This window comes from Symphodus melops (assembly GCF_947650265.1).
Source record: "Symphodus melops genome assembly, chromosome: 5".
In the NCBI taxonomy this organism is placed as follows: Eukaryota; Metazoa; Chordata; class Actinopteri; order Labriformes; family Labridae; genus Symphodus; species Symphodus melops.
The window spans coordinates 23,740,339-23,764,979 of record NC_136695.1 but is presented as its reverse complement, the minus strand read 5'-3'; the positions used below and the strand labels follow the sequence as shown (position 1 = coordinate 23,764,979).

Genomic DNA, 24,641 nt, shown 5'->3' with positions numbered 1-24,641 from the left:
ACATTACTGCAACCCTAACATGAACTGAAATCCGGACTTAACAGAGGTTATAAATAGGTGTGTGTATGGGGATGTGTGTGTGTGTGTGTCCAATCCCATCACATCGATGGCAGTACCAGCTGGCGATGGGACAGAGCCCACCATGACACCGAGCAGGGCCTCCCATGTCTGCTTAGTCCTGTTTTCTTTTCTCTTCCACTTAATTTCTCCAGTCTTGCTTTCTTAGCAGCCTTTTCTTTGACCTTGCCTTCTGCATTTATTGTCTTTCTCGGGTCATTATGTTTCAAAATGTCCCCAAAATCATCTTATTTAGAGTTGTTTCATACCCACAGTATCAGCATTGCATGGAAATTCTGCGACTCCCATTACATCATTTATTAGCCCCCAAAACATCAACTTGTTTCTTCCGCTTTAGCACGGAGGTAGTCACAGCATGAATACATATCATGGTTGCCAGCAACTTCTGACTTGGAGCTGTGAATGAGAACAGATTTGAGTCAAAGATAATGTGACCAAACAAGCAAAATGTCAGGATTCAGTGTTTTCAAATTAAAAATATGAAAGCAGTTTGATGTTAGAATAAAGTACTTTTCTGACATTAGTACTGTACACCTTACAACTTTCATTGTTTTGGCATAAATCTGAATGATTCTGTGTACCCATAATACACTTACTGGATGTATTTTTGTTTGACTTCGCTGCGTGGGGGACTTGGTTTTAGACTATTCTTCCAAATCAGGAAAGAAAAAAATATTTCAGAGTTTGAGCTTTATTTAGACCAAGAATTTCTCAGATTTCTCACTGTTTCCTTTGAGTCTTGTTTCATTCTCTGCTTTGGCCTGGATTTAACTGATACAGTTTATACATTTAATATATATATATTTAAATGGGCAGGGCTAGATAAGATATTTACTTCATTCTACTCACTTTTCAAACAAAGATTTGTCTATAAATGGAGTCTCAACGTTTTTTTGTTTTTTTTTAGTGTCTCTTTCATCTTATTTTCAAAGTGTTTGAATGAAGCAAATGAATTGGATAATTTTTCTCAGTTTGCATTGTGTCACACTGAGCCTTCATGGTTGTGGCTCCAGGTTTACCAGCTGGTGCTATGTGATCCAGGCTGTCAGGGTTACAGCCTCTTAGTTGGCAAGGAAGTCAGCAAGGTAAAACCAGCCAAAAAAAAACTACCATTCACTGTCTACACCCTCTTCTCCAGCCCCACACCCACCCCCTACTTCGCCCCATCTGTTTGTGGTAGATGGTATGTGTGTACATTTGGCGCTGGTTTTTGGGGGGCAGTTGGTGTAACGGTTCAGGAGAGCATCTGAGCCAGGCCCACCATCGGCATCACAGGGCTAACAAAGTCACAGCTCACTGTGCAGAAGTAACCCCAAGCTAATGCTAACATCCTTGGAAAATCAGCGAGAAATGCTACATGCTAGGAAACGTGGGCCTTATGGTCACATTGCTATCAGCCAAACAAAGGCATACTTGTATTCCTGCAGTTCCCACCTGTTCTCCACCCTCGCTTTGGCTTAATCCAAGTGTCAGAACAGGACCCTGTGTCCTTCAAAGAACACTTTCCTTCTTGCTTTCTTTTTCTCTATCCCTGCCTTCTCCCAACGGGCAGGTTTGGCATTTTATAGCAGGACAAAAGAAACAGTGGCAGTGACTGAGAAAGAGGAGAGACAGCTGGATGCTCATGGACTCAAGATCATGTTGCATGTCTGTGCCTCTTTCTCTCTATGTGTCCTCATCTCTTTCTTTCTGTCTCCTCACCCTTTACTTTTTTCACCCTTTTTTTCCCCACACTTTCACCCTCTTTTGTCTCTCATTTTCTCTTTCTTTCACTCATTTGTTCAACCAACATCCCTTTGACTTTCTCTGTTTTTTTACTCTTTTTTTCCCCGTGCATTTTCATGTTTTCCCTACACTCCACTATGTGGTCAGAGCCCCTGCAGTGGATTATCAGTCAGTTGACTCACTGAGGGCAGCCAAAGCCTCCAGTATAAACATGAGACAATATCCAAATGATTGGCTGTGCTTGGATGTAGACCGTGGAAACAAGCCTCCATATCAGTCTGAGCCAGGATCGGTCCACTGGTCTGCCCATAAACCACATTAGCCAGTTACAGTGGCACACTGCAGCACTCCTGTTTGTTTGCAGCAGCTGCCTTGATTGTAGTACAACACGAAACGAAAAGACGTATCAGATAGAATAGATTCTTTTTTTCCAAAAGTTTTATTAATGGTGTTTGGGAAGAGGAGTCTGGATTATAGAAGTCGTGCAAAATTATGTTAATGACTTTGAGTTGCTGAAACCTTTTGTTCAAATATATTGCAAGCAGTGTTCAGCCATAAGTTATTGCTTTTGGGTCATTATTGACTGCATCGGCGACATTGACTTTAAAAGACGGATGCAGCTTCTCCATATCCTTTTGTTGTCCAAAAAAGGGAAGCCAAAACACCGCCGGTACAGGCATCCGCGTATTGCGCTGGTGACGTCATTTGAAAACATTGGCTAAGGAATGCCAGGTCAGCGGCACAGTAGAGTCAGCATCTTTTGGCGTGCTGTCCTTTCTGCAGACCAAAACACATATTTAATGTGCCAATGAGTCAATGACTCTTTTTTTGTGTGTTGCCTTTTCTCTTGCCTCCTCTACACTCCTTATCCAATGCATAACAACAACAAACCATTATTCCTTTTTAGTTTTAGTTCTTAGCTCGTCTCATGCACCTTCTGTCCATCTGCTAACATAGAGACGGTGGAGCTGATAAGCAATACTGCAGTGGCTTCACTTTTTCGCAAGCTGTCATGTTGTTAATTTTTTATACAGTCTATGATCTGTATTTATAACTATATCATAAAGTTCAAAGCTACACTAAGACCTAAATGAAGACATTCAAAAACATACCTATTGCTATTATGTGGCATGGCACCGATATGTGGCAAATGTTTTGCTAAATGTTATGAATGAAGCAGCCATTTGGTGTGATCACATTGCAGTGAGCATCTGGGTTCTAGTATGCTGAATGTACATAATGCCAGTTTAAACAGGAGAACACATTTTCCTGCTACTGTAGGCTACTGGGTATTTCCAACCCATCTGCCGTTACTTGTGCACAGATGAAACTCTAAGCCCGAGTGCTACACCCAAGTGTTGCCTCAATGTGCGTCCTTGCCTCCCCTGCCACCTCAGCCCGTTATCCACTGCTCATTATGGAGATATTCTGGAGGCTTCTCTGCCCCCCAGCTATCTCACTTCTTATGAGAGGGAGAGTTGAAGTCATGGAAAAATCCGGGAGCTCTGCTGATGATAGCTTCCACATCGCCTGTCCGTCAACTCGGCTCACTTCTCTTCCACATTCCTAAACTCACACTTCTTTAACTCTTCACCTCTTCCTGGATATGACAGCCCCCCCCCCCCCCCGTCCTTTACCTTCTTTCCTCACCCCTCTCTGGCTTGTACCTGTGTGGACAAGCTTTTGCCTGCCTGTGCAAACCCCATACTATACCCTCCCCACCGTAAATGTCAGAATTCGCCTAAGGGCCCCAAACACTCCTGCAGAATGTGTAATTGTAACCCAGCCGCTACAATAGCGAGCTGTTCTCAAATGACATTTGGTGACATACAGACTCTTTGAGAAAAACTCACATTGGTGACTCACATCAAAACAATGAATGAAATTGTAAATCAAATAGCTCACTCATCTTTTGTGCTTTGTTAAGAAAAAAAAAGAAAAACACGTCTCTTATGAATAGGACTGTGATTTTGGACACAGTGTGGTGAATAATGAATGAATGATGCTTGTGGGAGGGCCAATCATGAAGCTGCCGCCTTTGAGTTCATCTAATTGAAACAAGTTCAAAAGTGTCAGGTCTGCTTTTATCTCCATCGTGTATCCTTTAGCCCTCCATCCCCCACTCCTATAATGAAAAGCATTGTTTGACAGCTATGAATATGATGTTATGATTACACATGCTCAGTATTATGTGGTTTCATTTAATGTCGCCCATCTCTTTTCAGAAAATGTTTTCCTGAGATTTTCATTAAATTAAAAGGAAATGTTTTCATAGATTTGCCTTCTTTATTATCTTTATTCCTTACTTCCAAAAATGGCTAAAAATGGGAAGACCACTAGTAGGCAGCTTTATCTTTCCTATCTTAATCTCGCTTCGACGGTCTCCGCTAGCCAGCAACCCTCTATCTAACCCCACCCTTCTCTCCTCACCTCTCTACCCATCCCAGGCTTCCCTCCCCCATTCTCTCGAGCTCCCTCCCCCTCTCCTTCTCATACTCTCCAACATGTCTACATTATTACCAGATGCTTAGAGACGGAGGAGGTGGATTAGATGGTACCAGGGTAGCAGAGGTGTTGAACCTAAAGCTTCAACACCTTGAGAAACTTCCAGAAGCCTCATCTGCACACAACACTGCACTCACACATGCACCCTTCTGCTTGGCCTTACACAGTAGGAGCCATTGTCCTAAAATACCTGTAGTTGTAACACCTACCTGGACCATCTGCTCCTATAAACACCTACTCATCTGCTTGGAGGGAAACCAAGTTTTTCAGCTGCAAAAGCTTGCTTATATAATGCTCAACTGTATTTTACTTGTTCATGGTTTTTAAGTAGCTTTGATTGCATGTAAAAAAAAAAAAGATAAAAAAATCATCCCACAGTGTCCATTTTACCATAGAGTTATTCTAAAGATACAGGTTAAAAATCTGTTTTCATATCGATATCATTCTCAGATGCTGCCTGAAATGTAGCAATATTGGCAAGTTTGCCAGTAAATACAGCAAACCATTTTCAAGTTGTCCACACAAAATACCAACTTTTTCCTGTTAATTGTCATACAACAATGGTACACAACAACAGTTGAGAGTTTAATGTTAATCCAATCCAGCAAAATATCAGAATTTGTTTTTCACCAATTAATGCCTGCTTTTTCAAGAATTTTTGCTTTTTGGGATTATTATTATATTAGCAAATATTCCAGTCTTTTCAGGCGAAAAGGTCATCAAAACATATCTAATGTGCAGGGAAGACTTGAAAGTCCCTTTCTCCAGGTCAGGCTGTTAATTAAGAGGGTAGCGTTTGACTCACCATCCGTCTGCCACTGTGGTATGCAGTAGCCATGATTAAAGTGATACAAGGACAGTGTGACACACTCCTTCCCTATGATTCATCTTTTCTTTGATCTTGGTATGCTGCCGATCTTCATGCCAGTTTTGTCACATTACCATTTTTTTCCTCTCTCTCTCTCTGTCTCTCTCCCTCCCTTCCTATCAGCACTTGTCCTCCTTGTAATCTCTGCTTGTCAGAATTGATCTTTTTGTCATCACTGGCTGCCTTTTTTCCGAGTCTATCTCACCTCATGTGTCTATTGTTTTTCTCAGTGTGGTATCTCGACTGGACACGTTTGTCACAAGTTCAGTTAATGGAGATACTCTTTTGAAAGAGCTGCTTACTGGTAGAGTTGGAGATCCTTTTTCTGATATGTTTTCAGTCAGTGATAGCTACTGTAATGACTGAATAATTCTTGTCAGGGTTTCAAAGGATTATTCAGAAATCATCTTCTTTTGAAGGTTTACTCTTTTCAATCTGAAAAAGATTCCCAAACGTGTTTTAAGAGCTGTAATTGTTGGGCTTGTTTTTCAAACAGTGGGCAACAAGATTTTTCAACAAAAGTAGCACATTGTTAAATACAAAACGATTGTATTGGATTGGGTTCAGCCTATTTGCTTTCGGGGTTTATCAAATATTCAAGTCCATCATTGAACAAACAACCTATTCATCACCACAAAAAAATCCACTTTATGCTACACTAGAGTCCTTCTTTATAGACTAACTCCCATGTCATTGACGCCTCAGACTTACCTTGTGAAAATTCTTGGTTTTCAGTGTCCTGTAAAAAGCATCAGTAAACTGTCCTGGAGGGGCCACATTATTGATGAGATGTCAGTGGGACACACAGACCTGACAGTAGTGTAAATGTGTTTTTTTTAATAAGGTTGAATGATTGTGTATGTGTTAGTGTGTGGGTGCAATAGGGGTCACAGGCCCATCTGGTATGAGATCTCATGGGAGGCCTTCAACAGCACACGTCAGCATTTGACCTTGTGTGTGTTCACTTTATAGGATTGGAAGGGCTGTTGGTTTTTTTGTTGGCTATATTCCTCCTTAAAAGAGGACATGGGCGGTGTGTGAGCAGAGGAAGATCTGGCACTGAATGGGTCCAAAGTAGTGCTTCTGGGTCTGACAGTAGTGCTGAATATTCCAACATCAGCAGCCTTAAAGTGATGTCAATACATATGGAATGTTGATACCGTTGTTATTGTTATACCTCATTGGATACTCAAGATAGTACTGACATGGGTGGATTAATTACCAACTGAACGTCTCATTCAAACAAGGCAGTTTCACAAACACAATGCAAAAGATATAAAAATAAATCTGTGAATGGCTTCGAGCTACAATATAAACAGTTTTGTTTTGCTACATCTAGGTACAAAAACTGGCTGGGGTCCTTTTCTTTGTGCTGGGTTATTCTGACTTGATTCCCCTATTTTACATTGGGTAAGGACCATCAAAAGACTGTTGATTTAGAAAGACATTTTTAAGAATTAAAAAGTTTGGTATGGAAGCAGAATATGGCTTTTTTCAGTAATATTACCAAGACCAACCTTCTCCCTCTCTCCCACCTACCTTCTTCTCCTATTCTATCGCCACCCCTACTCGCCTTTGTATTGTTCCACTTCCATGACGACGTCCCACTGTTTATGTGTGTTTGTTTTTAACTTAGCTGTCTTTCCCGGCAAACCCCCTCCCATCACTCTTACCTGCATTAACCCCCTCCCATCCCCTCTCTCACCTTCCACGTCCTCCCCAGTCCCTCTATCTTCCATCTCCTAAAGTTGCAGGTCTGTGCAGGTTGAGACACGTGTTGTTTTGTCTCTCTCCGGTTTCACACATTCCAGATATTATCAGCACACTCCTGTTAGCTTAGCTGATAGCCATCTAGACGGGCCGGTCAATCACTTAGCAGACAATGACGGATGGTGCCCTCTGTGTCAGGCCTGATGCCCACAAATGAAAAGCCTGCACGGGGCGGGGACTTAACAGGATAATAAGTATATCATGTTGGACAGCTATGCGGTTATCTTGTCAGATGACTTTGTTCTCCTGTCAGTTAGATTGTCTGTTTTTGTTCTGCAGAGTCACCAGCCGAGTGAGTCAAAATGAAAATGAATGTTGAATATTTAAATCTGAGCTTCATTTCCCTAATTATTTCATCTGCTATCTCCAATTTCTTCTCTAATCACATCATCATCCAGGTTATGAATAATAATTTCATGATGCATTAATAAATATGAAAAAGTTATGGGGTAGCAGATTGGAGTTGTATGATGATTAGAATAAAGCGTCTCCTGAAAGTCTCCGGTGAGACTTGATGTGTAAATGAAGTCGACATTTCAGGTGTCTTAGTCAGAAAAAATGTTCCGATGAAAAGTGGTTTATTTAGGAGAATCAGAGCCTGGAATTGAAATTATTCATGGCTGACATTTTCTCCTTTTTCATTCGGGCTCTTTGTATAATCGTCCTCTATCAGGTAACTGGCAAACAAAGTTCTCCTTGCCTGTTTATTTCTGTGTCTGCGTCTGTGCGTATCTATCCTCTTCTAATCCAGCCTGGGGCAGCTCCCGTCCCCTGTAGGCTCAATGTCAGTTGCCTGACTTTGATGTCAAGCCACAATTTATTCGTCTGTCTCTGTGGACTCCCCCCGCTGTCCACATAATGTCAGGCAATCAATAATAATGTGACCTACCTATCTACCCCAGCCTGCCCACTGCTTAAGTTATTCACCCCCTGGCCCTGCACTCATCCAATCTCTGACCTGCCCCTGCCCCTTGAAAAACCCTCTTGTACCCGTCCTTCCTACTTTTTCCAATAATGCCTGTCTAGCTATGACAATAACCTCTGTGTCTGTTACCGTGGTAACATATGCCCCCCTAAAGCAAAGACAAACCACTGCAGCACTTGTTTAAAAGAAGAGGCTTCTCCCTGTGGACACAGATCAAGAGAGGCAGGGTTGAAGATGGATGGAGGGATGCATAAAGAAAGGGAGAATTAAAAGAGAGGCTGTTTGTTCATGAATATGTTTATGTACCCGCCTCTAACCATCGCTCTGTTTCTGTGGAAGTAAAGACGAATTTGAGGAGACAGGTGTGTCATAATGGTGCAGATTAGCAAGGAATGCTGGGAGGTTAACCCAAACGGGAGTTGGCTAACTCCAGCGCCTGCGAGATCAAATTCCCGGGGGTATACTTTTAAAATATGTGAGCACAATACGTGATCTGCATACCATTTGTGACACATGTGCATGCTCTGCCCATATGCTGCGTGATATCTAAAATATGCACTCTGGGAGTGTAAATATGCACGTGTGTGCATAGTACACACATCTTTCTTCTGGGCTGACTCTTTACCCATGTACGGGAATGGAATCAGCCCGTCACTATCTCCTCGTCTCCGGCTTATCTGCCGGCCTGTCTTGAAGTGTTGATGCAAAGAATAGAAATTCCTTTTCTGGGTTGCATTCTATTTTTTTTTCCACCGTGTAAAATATGCACCTTGCGTGCAGCAAAATGGTACAAACGATAATGCAGTGAGATATTGGAAATTATAATGCTTTTAGCTGTATACCGCACAGGTGTTATATCTTTTTATAATCATTTGTCTGCATGTTGGAATAAATTTGAGGCACCAAGATATTCTGCAGGCTGTCTGCATACAAATGATTGTGTATCTGTATCTATATCTATACACTTGTGTGTATTTTTCTGAGTTCCCCGCACAACTATTGCTTGTTACTTTGCGGTTGTCAGTTCCTTACTCCAACCTCTCAGCATGTTCTCTTACACCATCCAACCATGTGGTCCCTCTCCACCCTAATTAAACTCACTGTGGTTCCAAACTCAAACCAGAAAGACACAACCCCATTGCCAGACTCTTCGTCAGCTGCTGCCAAGGCCTGTACATTAGAGAGAGAGAGAGAGAGAGAGAGAGAGAGAAAAAGACAAAGAAATTGTGAGTGGAGAGAAATCTCATCCCCATATTTACCTCTCATTTTACTCTGTCACGGCAAAGTGTGGAAGAGTGTGCCAAGGAGTAAGAGGAGCAGCAGGGGGAAAACAAATAAAAAATGTGGAAGAGGAGACAAAGAAGGATCTACAGTAGACAGTCTAATCAAACGGTCGCCTGATGGAGAGGGAGTTTAGTGGATTTAGAAATGAAGACGGTGGAAGAGGGGGATGCAAGAGAATCTTAATTAACTCTGAATTATTCTATCTCGAAGGGATCGGGGGGGATTAATAGGAGCTTTGGTTTGGATTGTGCACCTTTCACTCGAGGTCCCGTATGTAAACGTGTCTGTGCATGTGTGTGTGTGTGTGTGTGTGTGAGTGTGAGTGTCCGCATGCGTCTCCAGAAGGCTCCATGTGTCTGTGCCAGCGGGCTTGTGACCGTATCTCCCTGCCAGCCAGCCGGCCGGCCAGCGATTGTGCGTGTATTGATGTGTGACTTTGTGCCCCCCACTTACTGAAGTTCATCCAAGCATTATAAGCTAATCCGCCATAATAGGCAAAAAGACAGAAAGTGTGGGGGGAGAAAGTGGAAGGTAGAGAGGGTTGGGGGTGGGGGGGGAGGAAAGTGGGTTAGGAGGTGGGGGCATCAAAAGGTAGGGAGAGAGAGAGTGTATGTGTGGGTTTGTGTGTAACAGTCTGCTGTGCGTGAGGTATTCCAGGCAGAAGACTACAGATTTAGGGTTAGACAGACCGTTCTAAATCTTCGGCTTAAGCACTGTTTGGGTACAGCGGGTGTTGATAGCCCGGACGGGAAGACGGCTCATGTCGTTTAGATGAAATCATACCGTCGCCTGCCACACCAACACAACCTATAAATCTACCTTAAAATGATAAGGAAAGCGTGATTTAAGAGGGAGACAAATATTTCCCTGGGAATAAATCAGTGGAGTATGTGGAGGTGAGAAAGATAAGTTGGATTCTGGTGGTTTAGCTGACAAATGGAGGTCAGTGGCAGCAATGAATGAAACACATGTGGGGGCATTTGTTTTGGGCGTCCTGTATCTCTCGACCTCCCACTGAGTGTTGCCACTGTCAACACTGTGTAAGACTGTGTTTATCCAAGACAGGAGGGGGGCAGAGAGGAAAGGAGGGAGGAATGGAGGGCAGGTGCAGGGGGTAATTCTGTGATGGCAGAGGTCTTATCCAGCCTGTCTGGAAGCACTGACCCGCACTGTACACTCCCTGTCTCTGGATCTCTTGATTACTCCCTGTCCTCTATCTCGTAAGTGTGCCTTTTCTTAAACATTGGCCTTGTTTGAATCCAAGATTTACGACTTCCTGTTAGCTAGCACTTGAATATATTTTCAGCGACTCACGCGCACAAAAGGACATGTTCAAGCTTTCATTCCCCATCACTTTTGCCCCTTGTCTTTCTCCCCATGCCCTATCTCCCTGTCAATGTGTTTACCCCGTCCTCTCTATCCCCCTATCTGTCCCCCACACACCAGCTTTACCAGCCTGCTGAGCATGATGGCCTGGTTTTTGAAAACACGAAGCAATGGGTGGATAAGAGAAACAGCAGAGGGATCAGGGATATATAGAAAGGAGAAAAAGGAGGACAAATCAAAGAGTACTCCAGTGGCCTGTTATCTCATTACAGCGGTACCGGCTTGTCACGCCTGACCGACTAGCCCCCTAAGGAGTGCCCTTGCCCCCTTATAAGACCCCCTTTATTCAACGGCTGCTCTCGTATTTCATCTCGGGCACAAAGAAGGGTAATTCTCTCTGCTTTCTGAGCTGTCCACACCAGGTTTGTGTATCATACCCCAGCCGAGGCACACAATAGAACATACAACTGAGGCATGGCCGCATACACAGAAGCCTTGTTAGCCGCTAGTTATGAAATGATGCTTGCCGATAATGGAGGCTAATAGCGTGAGTGGAGATCCATTTGTTCCACCATTTTCTCCCTATTTCAGCCCTTTCGTAGAGAGTCCCATGTGGGTTTGAGAAGAGGGCGTCAAGAGGGAACTGCTGTCAGCTGAAGTAGTGGAAATGGTGTTTCTCTCTCTGGCTTTTTTTCCTCCCTCTTCTGCCAAAATGAAGACTCATTAGGAGGGAAGGGAGGGCTGTATCTAAATGAGATGGGCAGAGTGCTACTCAGCACTCCTACAGAAAGACAAGAGAGAGGAGGAGTATAAGTGAGAGAGGGGATGCAGAATGAGTGATTTTACTTTAGCGGAGTAAAAAAAACAAACAGGCATTGGCATTAGAGGAAGTGGATTTCCTGTCGAAACAGCATCCGCGCTACCATTTCTGCCCTTCCAAAAGATACCTGTCCACACAAAAACTCAAGAACTTCTTTATTACCCACCTGTTTATCCGATAAAATTGAAAAATAACTGTTTTGTGTGCATTGTTTATTTCCATATTGTTTGATCTAAACACTAACTAAGTAAAATAGAGCAAACTGGTCTGAAATCTGGTAAACAACTTCTTCGATCTAGACCCATGTTTTGTCTATAGTGGCATTATTCTAAAGTTACCACAAAACCTTCAATTCTTTTTATACCTCTCATTTTAGCTCTCCAATTCATCATCTGGTTATCACCAGGAAAATGTTGTGATTTTGTGATTTGATACAGCTAATTTTTACAGTTTAGTTATTTTGAACACATTTATGTCGCTGTGGACAGACAACTGAAAAAGCACAAAGCTGACATCAGAAGAAAGAGAACAATCAGAAATGGAGTGACAGTAGCAACTCAGTGTTATTTACCCCAAAGTCATCTGTTCCCTCCCTTTATTTACCTCACCTTGTGCCATGTGTGTATAACCCGTCCACCCAGGAACAGGTCCCTTTGTCCTGCCAACGAAACACCTGGGTGCTACAATTCAGCGCGAGTTGACTTCTGGAGAGAAAAGGGCGCCAGAGGGAGGCTGAGGGATTGAGCTGTTGAGATATGAAGGGCAGGCAGGTGTGTTTGTGTTTGTGTGCGTGCTTCTCTCTGTTTGTGAATGTAACAGGAATCAAACTGTAAATAGGCCACTGTAAATAGAACTTGAGACATCCATCCCCACGCTGATATTAAAATAGTCGTGTGTTGGCAGGACTGACTGCTTTAAAAGGGTCCAGAGCTGAAATTTGACACATGTTGGCCTGCTTTCCTTACAGCTTATCTTAAATCTTATTTTCCTCTCTGGAACAAAAGTGTCTGGGTCAGTTTCATTCTTTTTTTTTTTTTACTGTAATCAAACAGACTGGAAGCTATTGTGTTCTTAAGGACACACACATATCCTAATGCAGTAATAGACACACCCCAGTGGGTTCTTTATTACAATAAATGAGCATAAGAGCTACCTTACCCGTAGTATTTATCCATACACTGTGCTAGGAAATGACTTGCAGAATAAATTGATTAAAAGATGGAGGGAGAGAGAAGGGAAGCAGTAGAGACAGCAGCACTTTGTCCTAACCCTTTTAGCGAGATTAGCTGTAGTCTTAATGTCTCTCCCTTTATTTATGCTGTGAGTCAGCCTTTTCGCCTCGCCCTCTGTCTCTCGTCTCTCTGACAATCTGTCCTGGCTGCGAGAGACAGATGTGACAATACGTTTTCGCTTAGAGAATATAAAACCAATGAAGCAACAAACAGCAATAAAATCTGAGTAGAAACACCTGCAGGTCTGAGGTTAGTTGTGTGACCTATAAGTAAGTAAGCAACATCAGATGAGAAGCCCTTGTTCTACGTGACCTCTGTGAAATGATATCCACTGACATAACAGCAGTGACCCTATTCAACGCTACTTTGTTGCCACTACACAGTTTAAAGCCACGTGAGTTTGGTAAAAACAGAAGGGAAGGACAACCTCCCTTTGCACTAATGGTATCCCTTTACACAGTGCAAAGTGAAGGACATTTCTTTGAGACTCCCTGAAGTGCCATTACTATACAAAGTGGATTGGGCCTAATATTACGGGGTCAACTAATCAAGACTCAATATTATATCCACTCTTTGGATATAATAAAGTCTTGATTTTTAAAATGAGATATTTTCTGATAGAAATAAGGTATACCACGATATATTTGGGATCCAATTCAATCCACTGGACTGTCATCAATGAAAGAAAACTGCATTGGCCCATTTTACTCTGTAACATTATATCATCTCTCAAAAAGCAACCAGGCAAGATTTGACTGATTTATTACGGAACTCTTCGAACATTGTAAATAAACCTTTTCTTTAATAAAGATACCTTCAGTGAAATATAGTTTCTTTATCTTTCAGGGGGTGAGGGGTTCTTGACCTTTAGCCTGTAGGACCAAGAAGATTAATGGGAAATATGTTGGGATTTCATGCACTAAAGAGCAAAGGGCCAGAGTGTAGACCAATACTATGAGCGGTCACCCTCTGTGTTTGGGTCTTCACCGCTCAACTGGTTCTCCACATCAGCTTTAAAGTGATGATTATGTTTTTGATTTTATGTTGTTGAATCAAAATATCAATCCGTATTGATGTATATATTGTTACAACACTTAACAGTCACTGGAGTACACAACCCTACATGTTGAGAACGTCCTTTAATCCTATTTTTTATGTAGAATATTATGCATAAATACAGGATTTAGAAAATCTCAGTTTGCTCTACTTCTTCTGTCCATCACTTGTCATCTACCCATCCATTTACTCTCCAGGGTTACCTCTATGTGGAGCTCTGAGGAGAATTCATAGTCTTCTCTGCCTTTCCAATCACTGAGTGCATCTCATTACAGGACCCAATTATGGACTCCAGCGACATTAGCGCCAACATATGCAGACAGATTGCCTCAGCCAAACATTGCATATTATTCTGGCCCATTAAAGCCAGTCATTTACCTTAGTAAATAGGTAGAGGCTGAGGGGAATTGCAAAGCCTCATGAGGACCCTCTTTTTTCCCTCACTTCATCTCTTTTTCCTCTGCTCCAATTTTTATTCCTGCATCTAGAAACATTTCTTTCCACCGCCTCTTCTCTGGTTTGATGCTCGAGCATCAGTGTCCTCTCCGTTATGCTTTTTCTCCTCTTCGAGACCCTTTCGCCTCCTCAACTTTCTCATCCAAACTTTGCATCACACTGCTGAATAGTCAAACTCTCTGCCCCCTCTCTCCTCCGGTTTCTTCTTCTTCTTTTTTTTTTTTTTTTTTTTGGCGCCAGGGGCTGCGTTTTAAGGAAGGAGAGAACGGCAAGACAGAGAGGGAGAGAGGGAGGAGAGAAAGGACAGGGTGTGTTAATTGGGGCGCCTGAGGCGAGAGGGATGGAAGGAAGAGGGAGATGAGGCCCAGATTCAGGGGCCCCGAAAACATTAAATATTAACACCTTTTCTCATCTCTGCCCGCTAAGTGACATCTTCTGATTGGGTTCTCTCTCACTTGATCAGAACGCACCCCCCACACACACACACACACACACAAACACACACTCTCTCTCTCTTTCACCAAATTGAGTTCCCCCTGAAAAGGAGAGACAGCCAGGAGGATACATAGCCGGGTAATTGGTGGACCCTCTCAGTTTTGTGCCCTTTGATTCAAAAAGTAATGAAATTCTGCTTGATTTTTCTTACTGCAGTACATTTACCACTCTGGCCTTGTTTCTCTTTTTTTTTACCTTTGCTACCTGCGCTGTATTAAGACCTTAAAGTGAATTCTAATCGGAGCAAGACACCAGCTATTGTCGTGCTAACTTACTGCTAATGGAGCCACATCTAGCAGCAGCAGACTGTGTCAGCTCAAAAGATAATGGCTCTTATAAATGGCCAAGATATTCCAATGTGAGAAATGATTTCAATTTTCCTCTAATGGGGAAGGACACTCAGACAATCCTTTGGTTTATCAGTGAGACCATTTATCAAAGTGACTTTTGCAGAAGCACTGACACTGCACTAAAACTCACAAGACTTATGCATTTAAAGCTCTATATATAACCTCTTTACACAATAGCTTTATTTTTCCAGCCTTAGCTTTCTGCAGAGAAGACTGCAATGTCAGCTCCACATATTCGTATTCGGCTCATGCACTCCTGTCTTCCCGTTGTGTTTTTCTTCTCCTTGCTCCTACCATCCATCCTTGTCCTCATTTCGTTCTCCTGACTCACTGGCTCATGTTTTCGCAGAGGACAAACACACCCTCCCACCACACATACACACATTGACCACTCAGCTCGAAATTCCGCTCTCTGAATGGGGCTGACTTCTCACCCCGTTTCCCGGCCAACAGGACTGATGAAGGGGAATCTCTTGTTGCACAAAAGAGTGTGTGAGAGGCCGACCTTGTTGCCCACTTCACACTGTTTGTCTTGAGCCTCTAAACTGCAGTGCGATGACAAAACACACACACACACAACAGTAAAACTGTGATTTACGCGTCCCTGTCACACACACTGTGATGTTACCCCTCTGCCCTTTACTCTAACACAGCACACACACAAAGAGACACACACACCCGCTGCTCGGCCGCCAGTCCTCATTTGCCAAGTCATTGCACTTTGCGATGACTTTGGGCAATGCATTTTATAGCATCGAGTCAAACACACAGATGCTAACATAGTTGGGCTAATGGCATTTCAGAAAAACGAATGTGTACTCATGCTAATTGCTAATAGCCTCATGTTTGACTCAGCTGCATTCTGCGTCAACGACAAGTCCCTGGGAACATCAGACCTTGTCTAAACTCGTGTCCTTGTCAGCCGTCCTCTGTCTGTTACCGCTAATCAGATCAGCTTCATTCAAAGCATGCATTACACATCAAACAAGAAAGAAAGGCAGATGACTTCAAGCTAAAAAAAAAATAAAATGAAAAAGCCGAACTTTAAAAACTTCAGCCTGACGGAGTCAGATGAATCTACAAAACTTCAGATGAATGACAACAGAAGAATACGAGGTCACAGAAAACAATGTTTTTCTCCTTCTAAAACACACACACACACACACACACACACGCACACACACACACACACACACACACACACACACACACACACACACACACACACACACACACACACACACACACGCACACGCACATACACAGCTTTAGGTTACAGAACCAAAATGTAAAAAAACAGTCTCCTCCTCTTGACTCAAATGACCTCTACAACCAGCTGCAGCCTGAATGTGTGTTTGAATGTGTTTCCCCGAGGTCCCAGGTGTTTTTTTAGTTTTTTTCTTTTACTTCCACTCAGGTGGTACATTGCTACAAGCCCAGACAGAACCACAGACAACCCCCCTTCATATCCTGTAATAACAGTGGAAAAAGCTTAACATGTGGCTTCGTAACATCCGGGGTGCGACTATCTCACCTTTAATCAAAATATATTGCTAAAAAAACTGAGGCATCCTGTTTCACTTAGCAGTGGAATTGGGGCATAGACATACTTTGTTTGATTCCTATTGGAGACTCAGATATCACCTTTGAAGCACAACAGACTGCAGCTATCGACTTGAGGAGTTATGACTGCAGAGGTTTTGGACCGGCCTGGATCAAACAGTCAGAAGAGATTTACAAGACTCAGGCAGTTGCTCTCATTGCTGTAATTGGTACTTTAGAGGACTGAGATCCATGTGTGATTGGGCAAAAAAAAGGAAAAAAAATCCTTTAAAAAAAAGTTTTTCAGGGAACTCTTCTGAAGTACATTTTTCTTCATGAGAAAGTCTTACTTCTCTGGCGGAGATACAGTTACAAACTAAGTAGAATTCACAGGAAGTTGTCTTTGGAAGTTCACTTCTGGGACTCTGACTCGAGTATGAAGGCACTTGAAGAACTCCATCTATGTCACTCTGGGATATTTCCTTTCTCATGGAACATTATAAGCAAATCAAGCCCCAAGGGATAGCATACGAGGAGAGCAAAGAGCAAGCACAGCCATCCATGTCTTTAGAAAGGTTAAACCTTGAATAATCATTAGTGGTTTTAGCTTTTTTTAAAAGAACAAACTCATGCATCATGTGAAAGGGGACATGCAGGACAATTTCAGGGACAGGTTGTCCTGAAATTTTGTCAACATTTTTAGGCATGCATGTCTGAAAAAGGCTACTATTTGTGTTTCTCTTCTATTTTTTAGCCATTTCTTTTTGTAGTGTGAATGCAATCTGCACTATATACTTTCAATTCTTCCTTCTTTAAACTTAACACCAACCAATAGACATGGCTGCTCTCTGTTTGATATGGATTATGTATGGATATACTTTCCTTTAAAGGTATCCAAAGTGACGTGCAGTGGCAGTGGCTCAGTGTATATATTGCATCTATTTGTGTCACTTTATGTGTGTGTGTGTGTGTGTGTGTGTGTGTGTGTGTGTTTGCTTTTGGTCTCCTTGGTTGCTAAAAGTTCTACTTCTACAAACTGTGCTTGTCTGTAAGCAGGTTGGGAAACTTCCTCTCTCTCTCCCCCCTGTCTGTCATCTCTGTGCGTGTGTGTGTCTCACTCTGTGCCTGTCTTTTTCACTCTCTCCCTTGCCCTCTGCATGTGGCATTCATTGTTGGTGACTGTGTGTGTGTGTGTGTGTGTATTAGCAGCAGCTGCTGTTCCTGCGCTGCACCTGTTCTTGTCTCATCACTCAGGCGTTGACGGAGTCCAGGCCTTACATGGACCCACCCTCGACACTGGAAGCCTGACGCAGCCAGCCTCCTTAACTCACACAGACACACACGCACACACCTACACTAATACACTCACACATATTGATCATTTAGTAAATGAATGTTTTAATTTGACTACTATTCAAACTATCGGGGCCAGGAAAAAGATAACTGAGATTTGACTGGTGTTGCTGCTACCACAAAGTTGCAGACATTATGTTGTAACTTTTCTCCATTTTTTTGTCTCTGCAGTTTAAAAACTTGGAAGTATCACTTTACAAACTATACCATACAGCAGTTTCAAACTCCTGTTTCTGTTTTTTTCTCCATCTTAAAGCTGGCCCTCTGGGACATATTTACTGAGATGGACCAAGTTTGTCAGCTGAAATGAAACTCTCTTAACAAACTACACTTCCTGAGGATTGCACACTGTTCCCATCTAACAATTCCGGCAGACCAATGCAAGTGCTGAGTGTCTCTGAAAGGGCCGTAAACACAGGATTTGAGTCCCATCCAGTCTGCAACATTAACGGGCCATTATCAGAGTGAGAGAACGCTGAGGGCAGACTGCCACACCCCGCTGCCACAAACTGTGCTCAAATGCAGAGTGTGGCTCATGAAAACTAAGCTATGTGTCTGTGGTGATATGAGTTGTTAGAGCTTGTGGTGGGAGTGAAGCGGCACCTTTGTTTGTGTATTAGGTTTAGAGCACAGCAGTCCTGTTGTGTGTTTTAGCACAGAATTTGATTCCTCACACTGAATCCACCATAACAGCATAGGGGAGCTGTGTCGTACATTATCAGCCTGTGTGGTACTTTGACAAAGCGCCAGAATCCGTGTGGTCTCATTCCTTCACTCAGTTTGTGAGAGAGATCCAGGTGTTTTCTGAGTCGCAAAATAGCCAGACTGTTACTGGGAATATGAAGATTACTAAGCCTTTGTTTAACTCTCGACTCTGGGAATTGTCTAAAAAAAATGTGATAGGTTTTAAGGCGCCTGAAACTAAAAAAATGTAGAAACAGAAACAGAACAAGTTAAACAGAATATTGTACACAACTTATTTGATGGTAACAAAAAAAAAACGTTTAAGTTTTCTAATTGTGATACTTTAACTGTTTTATTTTTGTAATATCTTTAGAATTTTGAGAATTAATCTGAATTTCAACATTGGGGACTTTTGATTGGCATTTTTCATTATAATTTTTGAGACTTTGATAAACCAAATAAGCAACTGATTAACAGAGTTTTATCCCAAGATTAGGGAGCTACAGCCAACAAACTGCGACCAATCCGATCGCTCACCACCCTTTCTGCCCACTTCATAATCCTGTTCAAGTCTTAATAACCATTTGAAAATTCACTTTGCAAAGTGCTTCACACAGAGGCAGCTAATTAAAACAGATGGATCATAAAATCATCAGGTTCCCGAAGAAAAAAGGATGTCATTAAAGTTCAAGCAGACATTTGGAAACAAACTTTTGTAAAATCAAAGTTTGAATAAATTGAATTTAATTTTAGTATAATGTACTTTGAGAGGGTGCATGTGAGCTATGGTCGAGCTGTATTTAGTCTCTGTAGCTGCAACATAATCCCTTAAAGATTTTCTATAAATTCAATTTTAGCATTCATTGAAAGAGAGAAATCACCCCATAAGAGAATGAATGTGATGATTAGAGAAGTGGTGCTGATCAGTGGAAAGTGATGAATAAAAAATGTGGAAGTATCTGTGTTTTGTGCTGTTGCTTATGTGACCGCTATACTGTAGGTGACTCAGTCCTCGTGACATTGCGGCAGACTCATCTGCAGCTGAGCACTGTTTGCTTTGCCAACAGTCAAACACTAATCCTGTTAGAGGCCAAAGATGGTTTGGACCACACACACTCCAAACACCCACTAAGGTGCACACACACCTTTTGCCATTTTCAGTCAATGACCACTAAGCTTTGCCCTCGCCTCATAGGTCCTTCAAACACTGTCCCCTAGTTAGCAATGGTGCAGGTCTATTTGCTCTATCTCTCAGAAATATGCTGATTGTAGTATACAGTTATCTTGCACCCCTAGCACCACCATACGGTATATACAGTAGACTCAATTAAGGCTTCCCAGAACATGCATTTCCCTCATGGAGAGGTGTTTGGGTTAGCAATGAGACAAGCTGGCTTTATCAGCAAAACAGGGCTCATGGTAGCTTCATAAAGAGGTTCTAGTTGGGTGACACTCATGTAGGTGAGGCTGGTTTTACACACACACACACACACACACACACACACACACTCTCTCTCTCTCTCTCTCTCTCTCTCTCTCTCTCTCTCTCTCTGTCTCTTGTTCCTCTTTTTTTCCATTTCTGCCCCTTCTTATGTCTTTGTGCCTTTCTTTTGCTCTCTTGCAGTCTCTTTTTATTTCTGTTTTTTTCAAACATGCACATGCGCAGACGAGCCTCCTGAGCGAGTTTGTGCACTGGGTATTAAAGAATGCTCTTTGAGAATGAGGGATGAAAAGGAGAGAGTTGGAGAGAAAAAAAGAGGCTCCTGTTTTTAATGTCCGGAATACAACAGTAGCAGTAGGTGAGGCAGGAGAACTAGAAAGAATAAAAGAGGACAGGAGAGAGGATCCTGCTGGTTCCTTTTATAATAAGGGGCACCAGCAGCTTGGGTGTGTAGGTGTATTAAAGACAAAGAGGGGGAGAAGAGAAAGAGATGCAGGCAGAAAAAGAGTAGTAAAAAGAAGACACGGAGAGTATTGAAGATGGTGTTACATTAACTTTTCACGAGATGTGGGACTGACACGATTCTCTGGGTCTCCTCTACTCTGCCACGTTGCTTCGAATGCGGTCTTGGATCTTATTTTTTCTGCACACACTGTACTTAACCGAAGCTTTTTGGGGTGCTTCTGCTTCTCATAAATATCCCATGCATTATAGATTTACTGTAGGAGTGTATGTATGTATGTTTGTGTGTGTGTGTGTGTGTAGGTCACAGTCTGACCGTCTCGTTCCCATCTGTCTCTCCACCCGGTCATGCACCCCATCACACACCACCTCACACACACTTTCCCTCTCTTTGGCTTAAATCCGATTAGCTGGCCTGCGTCAACTAACGAGACCCCCATGAAGCTGGACCCCTACCCACCCAACTCTCCCACCTCTCTCTTTTTTTTTCTCTTTCTTTCTCTCTTACACACAAAGAGACTGCCAGCAGCCTGGGTCTCTAAACACACAATCGCACTCTCAGAAACACACACACACACTTGGATTGGACAGAGGACTCCCTAATTATGCCTTAATTGTCTGTCTCTGTCTGAGCAGCTGCCTCGTGTGGTAAAACACAGAGCAGCGGCTTGACTGATCACTCTGGACTAAAAACATATTGTGAACGACACTAAAATGTGTGTGTTAGAGGGTGACAAGGGTGAGGACCATAAAATTAAATAAGAGATAGGAAAGGGGAGATGAGAGAAAGAAACATGTGGTACAGATGGCGGTATCATTGTGTTAGCCCACAGTAACTCTGTTTACATGCCTGATCTAATAAAAACAAATTAGTCAACTAATTAATTGTGTAAAGATACAGAAAACTTCCAAGCATCCTCTGGACATTTTTTTTTGTCTGTCACTTATGCGCACACAGTCTCAGAGGTCTGTTGGCTAAAAGCATTCGACTTCTATTCCCCCATAAGAGGCTAAATTTGGGCTCACAGCTGCTCTATAGTGAAGATTCAGCAGATTTCATTATTCCATTAGTGTCAGAGAATGAAAAATAAGCACAAAATATGACACAATAAGAACACAGCTGTTTCCACAGGAAGTAAATGCTGTATTCCGTGTATTGTGAAGTTAAAAATAAGCAGTTAGTACTGTAGATTTATTTCTCTCCGCGGCTTTGTCTGCGACACTGACTTGGTTATTTTTCAGTTTCATTATCTCTAAGTTAACTGGGTTACAGTGAGGCGGATGTTGCTGCGTGATGGGAAGTGATATCTAATGCTCATGTACTTCTAGGAGTTAAAGTCATTGTGTGCATTTTACCATACAGTAATATTTTTACAAATGTTGGCCTATTGGTGGTTAACACAAATACTGTACATAAGCTAATTAGCATGTCCTTTTTAACATATTTAGGTCTACTATCAAGCTTTAGCTTGTTAGCGCGCTAAAGCATGCCTGGGCTAGTGGTAACGAAAATAGTTAATCTTTTTTGGGGGTTTTTATGTTTGCACCTTATTTCTATGTCAAAACTGCGCTGTAAGGTACAATTTGAATGACAATAATGAAAGTCCACTTATAAATTAGAGTAAGAGACCAATTGCCAAGTGACTGACCACCTGTTATGTATAAATGCCAAACCTGCTCAAAAAGCATGTTGCAATGTGTTCTGGGTTCATTTTTTTATCTTTGTATTAGAGATTCCTGTTGTTAGTCAAACAAAAAACTGAGCAAGAATTAAGGTTCTCTCTGCATGCCAGGAAGTCAGTTGATTTAATGGGGTATGTAGTGTGTATTTTTCCCATGCACCACTTAACGACACTCTTAAATCCTGAGTGCTGCCGAGAAGCACGGCGCTAAGTTTACTCACACATACTTGTATGTTTGCTCGTCTGTCTGTTCTTTGGATTGGCGCAGAAACAGAGGCAGATTTTCTTTTGGGCTCCATCCCTCTTGCAAAGTTGGAACATGAAACTTGATTGGCACAACTAATGTTGTTTTGCCTGAGCTTCTGAGCTAATAGAACAAAATATTTCGAAAAAGGAGGAGACTGGATAGGGAGGATGAAAAAATGAAATCGAGGAGCAGGGTTGAAATAGAGCCAAGGGAAGTGAAAAAGTATCAAAAAAGGAAGTGAAAGAACACAAAAGTGGGGAGAGACATGAGGTCTTTTCATCAAATGTCATCGCTTAACCAACCCATGACCTCACTGTGGTTTGCGGGTCAATCATAGCATCTGACCCTAGCAGGAAGTATCTCAATAACACACATACACACAACTGTGAGCATTTCTGACAGCTTTCCTATTATCTCCACTATATGTACCCTTTGCCCTCTCCTTTCTGTCCACCCTTCACTCTCTTTCTTCCTCGCAGCACAGTGATAACAAGGCAGTCATCCCCCAGCTCCTCTCTCTCTCTCTCTAGCTCAAACAGCAAACAGCCTTTCATCTTACCCGTCTGCATTTTCCTGCACTGTTATTAAAACCAGCCTGTCAAACAAACTATGATTCCCCAAAGTCCATCCTCTCCCCTCTTGGCTGTTTTGCACAACAAATAAATTATTAAAGTGTAGATTTTGTAGTCCAGAAGTTGATAACATGATTAATTCATGTTAGCGTACAGGGCTGGCTTTTTCATTAGCAGAGTGCTGTGTATATCTGGGATATGAATATTAAAAAAAAAAAATAGTGTATAGTGTTTTGCTTTTTGAATCTTGCTTAGCAAGATGAATGTTGGCACTGTTTGCAAAATCGAATCATTTTGTATTTTACTCTTTTCATATTCATCCATTTTGTACTCCACAAGACGTAGTTTTTTTCTGTTAAAATGTTAATCCCTGCATTTTCTGTCTTTTATAAACGATCACTTTGTACTTTTTTTTGCAAGCGCTGTCTTTTGAATAAACATGCTAAATAATACGTACAAATTATGCAGTGCATTTGGAAAGAACTTACTCATTGACTCTAACCCCTCTCACTGATACAACTCTGACCTTTCTTCTACATTCTCTTTCCGCACATTACAGCCGCACACCAATACAGTGAACTCCACACATGCCTTTATGTGTCACTGTAATGTGTGATTTATGGCATTGCATGTGCTGCAGTGACTTCATTAGCAGAAATGGAACTCCTTCCCCTCCCCTCCCCTCCCCCTCTCTGCAGTATAATTTGCTCGTCACGTTGTTTCTTTAAAACTACATGTACAGAAAGTTAGAGTGCTATTCTGTGCTTCCTATCCCCACAGGATCAAGTTTGGATCCAGTCTGTGCTCTAGCTGCTTCTCTCCCATTGATATCTGGGACACTATGTGCATCCTAATGTGTCTGTTGAATGGAGAACACTGACAGTGACTGACTCGGGGGGCCCTTTACAGTTTTTACTTCAGTTCATACACCTTTTAAGGGAATACTTACTCTTGTAGCTACAGTAGCTCCTTTAGCAGATAACGTCAGATAGAACTGAGAGCCAAAAAAAACATCAAAGGAACTTTTGTTATGACAAATAGTGGAATTGAGGCCTTGTGGTCAATTTAATTCTTATCTGTCTTTATAACCTCTGAGACCTTACTGCCAGAACTTGTGGATTCCTGTACCTTCTTCTAACCTATCTCTATTTTTGTGTGTTTTCTTCATAGGTTGTTGTGGGACTGTTACAGTGAATGTGACTCCCAAAGTGGAAGTCCTTAAAGGAGAGACTGCCAAGCTTCCCTGCACCTACACAGTGTCATCATCATCAAGCAACAAAGTTGTTGAATGGTTCATTGTAAGTCATCTATATGTCAACTTTTTCCAAACATTTTTAGACATTTTCCCTATGCTATTAGCAACCTCAAGTCTAAGGTTTTATTCGTTTTCATTTTTCACGACTATTTATGTTTATCCTGTCCTCTTTTCTGCATCTCCTATCTGCTTCCTTTCAGGAGGGGCAGGACAACAGACAGCGTGTAGCTTTCCACTCTCAGGGTGGTGAAGGAAAAAGTGACGATGGCACCCATCTGACCGGGCGTGTCACAATCGGAGAGGACTCCACCTTGACCATTTCATCAGTTCAACCCTCAGATGAGCTCGTCTTCTACTGCCAGGTCACCGCCGGCTCCGCTGGGGTTGGAGAAGCCGCCACTATGCTCAAAGTCTTCTGTGAGTTTTACAATGCCCTTTGGCCTTTTATATGACTTTAAGGTGACCTTTTCAAAGACACCCCACTTTCCCATCAGTTGGTGATGTGTGGAATTT

At 42.2% G+C, this 24,641-nt stretch overlaps 1 protein-coding gene across 3 annotated transcripts in view; it reads left to right on the top strand.

Moving 5' to 3' along the window:
- The window catches only part of bcam (basal cell adhesion molecule (Lutheran blood group)), a 51,070-nt gene that overhangs the window by 10,503 nt on the left and 15,926 nt on the right, over window positions 1-24,641 (top strand). For all 3 annotated transcript variants that reach the window (XM_079344249.1, XM_079344251.1, XM_079344250.1), the window contains exons 2-3: window positions 24,044-24,171; window positions 24,329-24,545. In XM_079344249.1, coding sequence (XP_079200375.1) covers window positions 24,044-24,171; window positions 24,329-24,545 — 345 coding nt within the window. The remainder of the gene's footprint in view (window positions 1-24,043; window positions 24,172-24,328; window positions 24,546-24,641) is intronic.